The sequence below is a fragment of the Sinohyriopsis cumingii genome, chromosome 14, assembly GCF_028554795.1.
Source record: "Sinohyriopsis cumingii isolate HCF-2022 chromosome 14, ASM2855479v2, whole genome shotgun sequence".
Taxonomy (NCBI): domain Eukaryota; kingdom Metazoa; phylum Mollusca; class Bivalvia; order Unionida; family Unionidae; genus Sinohyriopsis; species Sinohyriopsis cumingii.
Window position 1 is genome coordinate 109,964,370 of NC_142974.1, and position 10,723 is coordinate 109,975,092.

The 10,723-nt window shown below is 33.5% G+C and overlaps 1 protein-coding gene across 1 annotated transcript in view; it reads right to left on the reverse strand.

The window, feature by feature from the left end:
* The window catches only part of LOC149784591 (uncharacterized), a 94,441-nt gene extending 86,451 nt beyond the window's left edge, over positions 1 to 7,990 (reverse strand). Inside the window, exon 1 of the mRNA XM_089932655.1 lies at positions 7,734 to 7,990. Coding sequence (XP_089788781.1) covers positions 7,734 to 7,971 — 238 coding nt within the window. The 5' untranslated portion in view covers positions 7,972 to 7,990. The remainder of the gene's footprint in view (positions 1 to 7,733) is intronic.
* Positions 7,991 to 10,723: the final 2,733 nt, after the last annotated feature.

Consider the following 10,723-nt stretch of genomic DNA (forward strand, 5'->3'; position numbering starts at 1 on the left):
TTAGATACAAGTACAAATATCAAAGTAGTAAATACATGAATGTGTCATACAATTTTTCATTTTTATAGTGATATTGCTGTATTGCAATTATTGTTACACTATACTTAGAAAAGTGTGTAAACAATAAACACAAAATTCAACAAATTAAATTGTCTTGCTGTTTTGAACCCCTGAGTTAAAAAGTCATAGCTTCTTCCACAAGGAGCATTCTATATCAGCATTTGCCTCAGTTTGCATCTGTCCTTTTGTGTGTCTATTTTCAACAATGATGTCACACATTTGATGAGAGGGATCAGGTTATAAACCATTGTCACTAATCAAATCATAATAATAACTTAAGGGATAAAATAAATACTCAGTTATATTAGATATGTGTGTGTGTGTATGTCTGAACTAACAAAACTGATCACAGACTTTATATAACCTAACATCATACACATGAATGTATTAGTCTATCTTGTTCATAAACACGAAAATAGGTTTTGAATAGCGAAATTAGATCACTCATGTGCCAGAACAGTGATGAATCTGCCAAATCACATTCAGTCAGTCTACGAATGCATACATTCTTACAGCCATGACATCGTGACTTTAAATATTGAGCTCTCACTTTGAATAAACGTGTCCATTAAGGCAAAATATAAAAATCATGGCAGCATTGTTATAATTCCTTACATGGGCTATCGTTGGTTGAAGGACTGGTATTATGATGACCTTGTTACGATCAAGCAGGACAAGCCTAACTGCTATAAATAGCTACGTAACAGAAAAACCCCAAACATGTATTACTACGCTCAATTAAGATTTATATTTTTTAATGATGCAAACAAAATAACATAAAAAATAATTAAAATTTCAATTATAAGAGTTTAACGTTGTTTTTTCTGAGTTCATCGTGGTATAAACTGTCAGTTGCCGACTCACACAGCTTACATAACGCCCTTCGGGCGTTATTTGCCGTGTGAGTCGGCAACTGACAGTTTATACCACGATGAACTCAGAAAAAATAACGTTAAACTCTTAAATATTTACATGGTAGTTGTATAAAGTGTTCTGTACATTTTTACACGGCTACACTACGGTTATATTTTATGCATGATTTGAGTTCTCAAGACACATTCAATATGCTTAACTGTTACTGGGGATATTTTATAGTATGTTTTATTTATTGCAGACTGACAATATGTTGTTTTTGTTGTTATTTTTTATTGAATATGCAGGAATCAATTATATATTTGTTAAAAAGGTTCATTTTTCTAATCAGGCCAAATATCTCATATTGTAATTCTTTCACGTTTGTGAAGATACTTCACATTAAGCAGAGGGTAATGTGAGATTTAGCTTGTTTACAGTAGTGTATATGGGGGGGGGGGGGGCGGTGCGTCACGTCAATGTCTGATAAGCATGTTTTTAAGAACAATCAGCAATGAAAATGGTTGGCAGTGAATGCAACCAACTCTTATGTTATAAATACCTGTATCTCTTATATAATTTTCTTCCCGTTTATTGTTTTAAGCCTGCGGTTTTCAATTGTTTTCGTTGCTGTTACTTCTCAGTCTAACACGGTGTTTGACCTCATTGCAGTGACCTTGTTAGGGCTCACTTCCGGGTCATCACTAGTTTTGATTCGCGCTTGAAAAATTTCAGAAGTTTTGTCGAAAATTTTGATTTTATATTTCTTCACAAAGTAATTGTGTTCTGTTTGAGATATTTATTATTTAATTGAATGTTTATCAAGATACTGTAAAAATTAGTTATTTTTCATTGAATATTCTAATTTTCTTGAATATATTCCGTAGTGGGAGTAAGATTTTCTGCAGTGGTTTTCCATAGAATTCAGTACGTCTTACCGGATTTCGCAGGGTATAAAAAAAAAAATAAAAAAAAAATAAAAAAAAAAAAAAAAAAAAAACAGAAGCCTGTCGGAATCGGGAGGAATGGTCAAAAGTTTATCTTAAGGATCCATTTCATTTTAGGTCAGAAATCAACATTATAGGTACATATATTAAATAAATTAATATTTCAACTTGTACTTAAATAAAGCTGATTTGATTATGGTCTATTTCAGATAAGGGAGGGAGAAATAATAAGTAAAATGATTGCACATAAATTATTTCTTTAACATTATAAGCATACTGTTTAATTTTTATAAGGATTGGTGATCAGAAATTGTCATTATAATTCTATTCCAATATTCATTTTAACTGTTGTCAATGAGATTTTAGTCATCAACCCAAGTTTTATTTTGTGTATTTTATTGTGATGTTAACGACTGTGTCAGTATCATTAAATACTATGATAGCTTAAATTATTTTAATTCTTATGTTTATTCTTTAGCTAAATATTTACATGTTATTGTTGAGTTTGATGAAATTATTCTTGCAATAAACTGAGGAATGTAAACTCAGAGTTTGGTTATTCAGTTAATTTTAAGATAAATATGCATACATACATTCATTTGTTTACAATACAATCACAGGTAAACTACATACATCCACAATGTTAACAGTCACATATACACATGCTACCCAAGGATGATAGAGTATACATGGGTTTTTTTATACAAGGACTCAAATCCATGACTTTACCAGATCTATGTGGGCTTTCTACTATCTGCAACATCCATCAGGTTTTGAGATTATTTTTGGTGTTTAAAGGAGACTAGAAATCAAAATTTTCCTTCTACGTATGTAATTCTCTACAGATTTTAATTCGACTGACATGTTTATAAATTAAATATCGTAAGTGGGTAGTGATTTTATTGCATGGAAGATACCACGATTCCGTAAATTGCCGAGTTTTTCCGAGTTTTAATGAGACGACAGATCACGTGGTACCGTGACGCAATACTAGCCAGTCCTCGAATACAAACATAAACATTGGCGAGCGAGGCAGACGGAAGGAGACCACATTTGGGTTGCACATTCAAAACTTGAATCTGCAGTCTGATATAATAGTTTATGTACTGTACTGGTCAGTGTTAAAAGAATTTTTTTAGGCACAGGCCCCGGGCAGGTGACTTAAATAAACTCAAGCCCTGACTGAAATTCCACAAGCCCGGACAGTTCATACCTGTCAACTCTCAAGCCGGGAGAAAAACCTCCTGATTTTGGGGGTATTTCCTCATCTACATCTCGATCTCGTAATATCTCTAAATTTTTCGCAGCGAAGTCCCGATGATTACATTATGTCTGTCAATTTTCATTTGTCGGATGAAGAAAAAACCAACCCCAAACCGTTTATAAATAGATATAACGTATGCAATCCACAGTCTAAGCTGCCACACTGCAGACATCGTAGTGATATGACTGAAAAATTGTTAAAGCTACGTTAAAAATTCAAATCACACGCACACACGTCTAAATCCGGCACTGGACGAAATAATTAATATCACACAACATTTTTTTTCCTTTTTTTTCTTCTTCAGTAAATAGAACGTGAAAATTAAACATTATTCAAGTAAATTTCAGATGTTTTTAAACAACTACAACAGTACTATAGTATAACAAAATTAAAAGAATACAATTGTCACCAATTAGCTTAAATGAATGATCACTGTGAAATTTTCTCTGCAAACAAAAATCGCATCTCCATTTCCGCCAAAGAAACTCGGCCAGTTAACACCTGACATTCCTCGACCGTATATGTAAAGTTTAATTACCATAATTAAATTAAAAGGAATAAACAAAATATACCATGCAGTATATGTGGCCCTAAAGAACTAATTCTGAATAAATATTTTGTTCAGCAAACAGTGTTACATGCATTAAGACTTAAATCTGAAGTCCATGGCATCGTAAGTAACAACAAAATAGGCATCGTTTATTTTGGCAATCAATTGCTGGTGCTTACACACACGCACACACACTGTCGAACAGGGTTTCTTTGAAGTATGTCCGAAGGGCAGTCCTTTTCACAAGATCAATGCAAGGATGGAATATGTTCATCAGTCACATCGGCTTTATTGTGATGTGATGTGATTTTGATTTTTAACGTAGCTTTAACAATTTTTCAGTCATATCGCTACGATGTCTGCAATGTGGCAGTTTATAGTGATGTCTAGCACTGGGGCATCATGCCGCAGACATGTAGCATGATGTCCCACCCAGTCACATTATCCTGACACCAGGCCGACCAGTCCTAACACTAACCTCTTAATGCTGAACGCCAAGCGAGGCAGCTGTTAGTACCATTTTAAAAGTCTTTCGTATGACTCGGCCGGGGATCGAACCCACGACCTCCCGCATCCGAGGCGGACGCTCTAACCACTAGGCCACCGGAACGGTCACATCGGCTTTATTGTTTGCGTACTTAAATCAAAACTTTAGCTATTTTGCAATTTAGCCAGAGCTGACCAGAATATGCAAAATGGGCTTGTCCTGGGAGAATAATAAGGCGTATCACATGGAGAAAAGGTACGTCCCATGGGCGCTCGCACATTGGGGCAAGGGGTTGTGCCAATAGTCCCCCCCCCCCAGTTTCTATTGTCAGCCATTTAATGTGAAACTTTGACCTCTTTTCTTTTAATCGCTGTTATTTAAACTGCCCAAGGAATAATTTTATATCAGTTCCAATCATTACAGATTACCGTTTATACATACTACATGTATACAATGATTTTTTTTTTAAATTTGTAATTTTTATAAGATTACTGAAAATTGTGTTTTCTCGAAACACGACAGGTTTAGAATATTATTTTTGGCAAAGCCTCCATTTGATTAAAATCAAATCTAAATTTCACCTTGGACAGTATTGATTTGATTTAGATTGTGCCGTGTTAAGGCATGCATGTCAACATCTTGAAAATACATTTACTAATTTCACCAGCGCGATCAAAGTTTCCTCAGGCAAACAATTTTTGTTTCGACAAGCCTGACGAGCACCTCATTTTGAATACAGGATGGGCCGGAACTAAAACCAGAGGGACCCAGGGTGTCGGGCTATCCGATTTATTTTTTGCACTGCTGGTGTAGATAAAAGATCTGTGAATTGATTGTTGCATTTTGTGGTCACTTACTCGGCCTTCTGCCTATTTTCGTAACTCGCACGTTCAACACTTTTCCCAGAATTTAAAATATTCAACGTTATGTCTGGAACAGAGCCAACCTTTTGTCTAAGCCTAGCATTTGCGTATCCTTGAGCTGCCATTTTTTCAGAATCCCTGTCGTAACAGTTCTTTGAGAAATGTAACGAGCACATAGGGCTGTATGGTGTTGCTTTGAAATCGACTCGTCTGTAATAATGTATCCATTCTTTCAGTATGCCTTTATCTTTCGGAAAAGAAAAAAAAAATGTTGTCCACTGGCTTTTCTTAATGTTTTATTACACCCGTAAGCAACGCAAAACGGTATTGTCTTTTACTCTGGCAACTCCCACTTGGGCTGCTGGAGTCGCTACTATGACGTCACATCCCGAAAGTAACCGAATAGGCGCGGAAATTTTGCATACGAGGTCACGGAAATTCAGCTCCTAGAAGATAGGCCAATATTTTAATATTGGCATTTCGGTCGCAGATGATACTTCAGAATAAGGTTTACTGCTATAGTACCTTTATTATTATCCAATATTTACATTGGTTTCTGGTCTCCTTTAAGACAGAGAAAGAGGGAATGAATTATGCCTTGAGTGGATCAATTTTTAAATCAAATATTGGAGTTTCTTCGATTCCATGGTAGGATAAAATTACAATTAAAAGGTATTCTACTACAAACATGATTTTATGGTTGGAATCTATGGCTTTTGAAAAATAAAAAGAGCTTTTTGTTGTTTTTGTTTTTAAAGACAAAAACAATTGTATATCTGTGAGCATTATGACAAGCTTAAAGTAACCAATTGAAACCAGTCCAAAAGAGACAGGAAATATAATACCAGTGCCATGATAAGTGGTAATAGGGGTACAAATGCAGACAATTATATGCAGCAAGTTGCCAATTGATTACCTTGGTGTTGTAACCTGGACATTTTAAGGCCAAATGTGGGATGTTTTATGAGGTGTTATAAGTAATAGAGGGATCCGTGGCAGTCAATAATGGCTTTCAAGTCTTTTAATAAAAATAGGTTGACCTTTAAATTTTTCTATTGTTCAATTGTTATTACATTGCTCACATTGTATTGCTTATAGAGTAATAATTAAGGGTATTTGATAAATGCCTTTATTCATATCAAAATGCCGAAACACAAGATTTCTCCAAGTATTTAAAAAGAAAACAACATCTCATATCCATAAACTTTCACTTTACAATGAACTTGCAGAACTATCAAATGCCTGTTATGTGTCTTCTCATTGACCAATCGAAAATAAGTTATAAATAAATGCAGGATATAATTTTCTTTTAACCAATAAGATGACATTATTCTATTTAACAGCATATCACTTGCATATTAAGCGGGCACAATCATGGCCATGTCAAGCAATAGCATGCAGAAATGGTCTGGCATTTCTTAAAGATATGAAATTGGGCCAAAACTTGGAGTCAAATGTCTGAGCTAAACATCAGTACCAAATTACGCTATGCAAAATGAAGCTTGAAATACCAGCATTGATTCTTAAACAGGTCATACAAAAAAGGAGACAAGCATCCTCCTTTGCATTATTTTATAACATATGTATGATTGATAGTTAAATTGTAAACAACGATATGAGCCCCTGTGATGGCATGCTGACCATTGCCATTTTGTAATACTAAATTGTATTCATACACAGGGGCTCATATTGTTGCTTACAGTATACATGTCATACTTGTACTATTATAATAAATATTATTATATCTACCTGTATAACAGATAATTCAATTTTAAGCAATGATACAAGCCTCTGTGATTCTTACAATATTATATAGAGTGTGTGATTCCTTGCATAACCAGAATAAACATATATACATAAGCAAAATTAAAATGCAGTAAGCTTGATTACCAATTTTCTATATGGGTGTGAGTGCTGCTTAAAAATTCACACGTTCCTTGATGCTATTCAAAATATTATGTGTGCTAATCATCAATCCATCACTGGCACACACACACACACACACACACACACACACATTTTTATGGTCAAATTGTTGCATTTCTATGCTGTGGAATAGTCATTCTTCTAACCTGAACCCCCAGGCACTTCTACCAAGACTGCCTGGTTAATGGCTTATATGGTGTTAGTACAGATATCACTCACCGTGTAGCTATGTTACAAAGCAGGTTAGCATGCAACAGAGGGTGACTAAAAGCCAAAAGGTGCATATACAGCAGCATATACATTCACACAAATAATGTAGAAGGAAAATGCAAATTTTAACAGTATAATAATTATACACACAATAGAGGCAATGTACTAACATTCAGTACTAAATACCTGTAGTAAAAAGGTAAATATCATGACTTAAACACTCCCCCTTGTCTGTGTATATCTAAAAGCAGTTGATGAAAAAGAACAGTTACTTCAAGTACACAATATTTTGAAAATCTGTTATTGCTAATTGTGTGTGAAGTTTTCCTCCATTAGCCACAGTGACCTTGAACCTGATGCTAGACCTTTTAAGCCAGAAACTGATACATATAGGTCTGTTCCTTACCCCAAATGCACAATATTTAGAAAGTGTGGTATCCTTTGTCGTTGTGAAGAAGTGAAATAGAGATGGACAAACAGATAACAGTATAACATGATACTTTTCATTTTATGGCATTTGTATAAATAACGAGAGGTAAATCTTGTATGATTATTGTTATTTATGCCCACATACCTTTTGTTCGCTTTGTCCATTCATGGGTTGACAAAGAAACATCACAGCAATTGACATAGACATCTATGCCTTCCGTACTACGTCTCTGGGAAATGTTTACCTCCTCTCCTAGAAGACGCTTGACCAGGGTTGTTTTGCCTACACCCATATGTCCGACAACCATGATACGTATGCTGTGTACAGTTTCCTTTCCATCCTTTAGAGCCTCTTCAAAAAGTTGGATGGATCTGTCATCCATTTTCAGAATTTCTATTGGAACACCTATATATATATATATATATATATATATATATATATATATATATATATATATATATAAGTCAACAATAAAGTAGATTTAAAAATATGGACTCAATACATTTAAAAAACTTTGCAAATAAAACTCACCATATGCAATTTATTCGTGTTCAATTGTGCACAAAAAAACCCAGAAAATAAAACACAAATGTTAAATCTACAATCTCAATAAAATAGAGACCTGCTGATATGTACACTGTAGTAGACTCAACAGGCACTAATAAGATTTCTACTCTACAGTTACGATGTGCTTCTGAAAAAGGGGCAGGTATTAAAGTGAAATTATTTGCATCTGCAACATGCATAATGGTGAGAAATGTTGGCATACCTTTATGCTACTTTCCTGTGGCTATATTTTATTTACACATGGTAATACTGAAATTCAGGCAACAGCAGACCAAAGTGCATTTTACTTGACTAGTTTTAAAATAGGGATATATATATATATATATATATATATATATATATATATATATATATATATATATATATATTTTTTTTTTTTTAAAAAGAAATTCATGTTTTCTTTAAATTAATTTCCAAATTACCTTTGCTGTCTAGGAAGTGAACATGATAAAGCAGAGCAAGCACAGCCAATCTGTATCTTGTCCATCACAAATTATACCCATGACTCACAGATCAAAATAAAGGAAATTAAAATTTATTTAAATAATTTAAAGTTGAACTAAATAATTCCTACAATATACAATGTCTTTTGTAATAGCTAGGGTACCATTTTCTTTAACAATCAAACTCTATACACATTACAAAACTGAAGAGTCAAACCTGAATATTCCTGTTTCTGCCCAAGTTTTGGAATTCTTGGTCCATTGTGGTTTTAGTAACCTATAGACCAGACAGGCACCAATAAATGTTCCTGGCCTGCCAACATTTAGGATATACAGGTCTCTCCCAACAGTTCATAGTAAACTATCAGAATAAGCAATGCATTCTATATAACATAAATTTATGTTACAATTCCAAATTAACTTTTTCTGTCCCATAGTTTTGAAAGTGCTGATTTGTTAATTAAAAATGAAACAGAACATGGCCTCATATCAATGTCTGTCAGATGCATAAAACTATAGATGCAACAATGAGCTAAAGTAACCAAGTACAATTTTACTCAGTTTGCAGAGATTACAAAACCTTTAAATTTCTTTCTTAAGTATGTGAAACAAATCAACGATATATAAAAATGTATAATATATAAAATATTTCTTTCAAATACAGTCACATGCATGCATATCCCTATACCTGTAACATGCTGTTCATAATAGGCTAAACAAAATTTGGCATGCAAACCTACAAAATCACTGTTTCACATCTGAAACATGAAATCTAATAATGTCCTCTGCAGATCAATTAAAAAAAATGTGATACATCTTATCTTCATTTTATTTTCCATACATTTCCTCCCAAAAGGTCAAAAGGAAATAAAAGTTGATCATTTATTGGGGGTAGGATTAATTTGTAGGCCCTCCTCATAAAATTAAATTATCCTGGAGTCAGTCCCCATGTTAAACGTAGCCTCAGATCAACAAGAAGCACATATCTACCCTTCACATATAAAATGATTCATTTAAATTCTTCAAGTTTTGTGTATGATAAATAATGACTAGATTTGTCACAGAAGGATGGACAGACATGCAGACTATTGACTGCAACAGCAATATCCCAGCTAAAGTACAGAGATATCAAGACTGTCAAATTAGGTCTGAGTATATCATGTCCTAGAAAAAATTATAGTTTGGAGAAATCAATTGTTACATAAAGCTTAAGAGTATGGATACTCTCCAATTATTCTAACTCTGTGTCCCAAACTGATATACAATTAAATCTCAATGAAAAATTTATGAAATTAGTTCTATCCAGATACCACAGGGGTTCATATTGTTGATTACAATTTACCTATAAATCACAAAATATATATTACTATTATGCTGTAATATCATTATACAGTACATCTATAATTTATGGACAAATTTTAAGCAACTAGATGAACCCTTATGGCAGTGCCCCTGCTTTGTGAGCAGGGTTCTGAACTGTTTCTTTATATCAAGTACAGACGTGTCTTCACCACAAAAATAACAAAACTCATGAACTCATATTTCCATGACCTATTTCATGCCAGCAATTTAACAATGAATATGTAATGTAGTCATTATTAATGTATTTCAAATCAATGTAAATAATTGCCATGTATACATGGAAATGTGTGACAAAGAATATCAGTAACTGCTATTATTTCAACATCTAACTTCTTAATTTTAAAATTATATTAACAATATTTGCCTTATTTTACAATATTACTTCACAATATTATTTCTATAATCTTCCGCCGAATTCGTTCATACAAAATCTATCTCCATTTACAATCTCGTCTTTTCAATTGGCCATATAAGGACATTTCATCCTTCAATCACAGGAGTCTAGCGTTTTATCAATAAAGTACAAAGAAATATCTGACAACACAAAATCACCATTATAATACCGATATGATGATTTCGTGTTGTCAGAGACTTCATCCTACTTTATCGATAAAACGTCAAACTCCTTTGCTTCAATGGAAACGTAAACTGACCGCAGTAAATATGGCGCGCATTGAATAACAACATATCGTAGAATATCCAATATGGTATTTAAAAAATACCAATCTTATTTGTCAAGCTAATTACCGTTAATATCTTGTT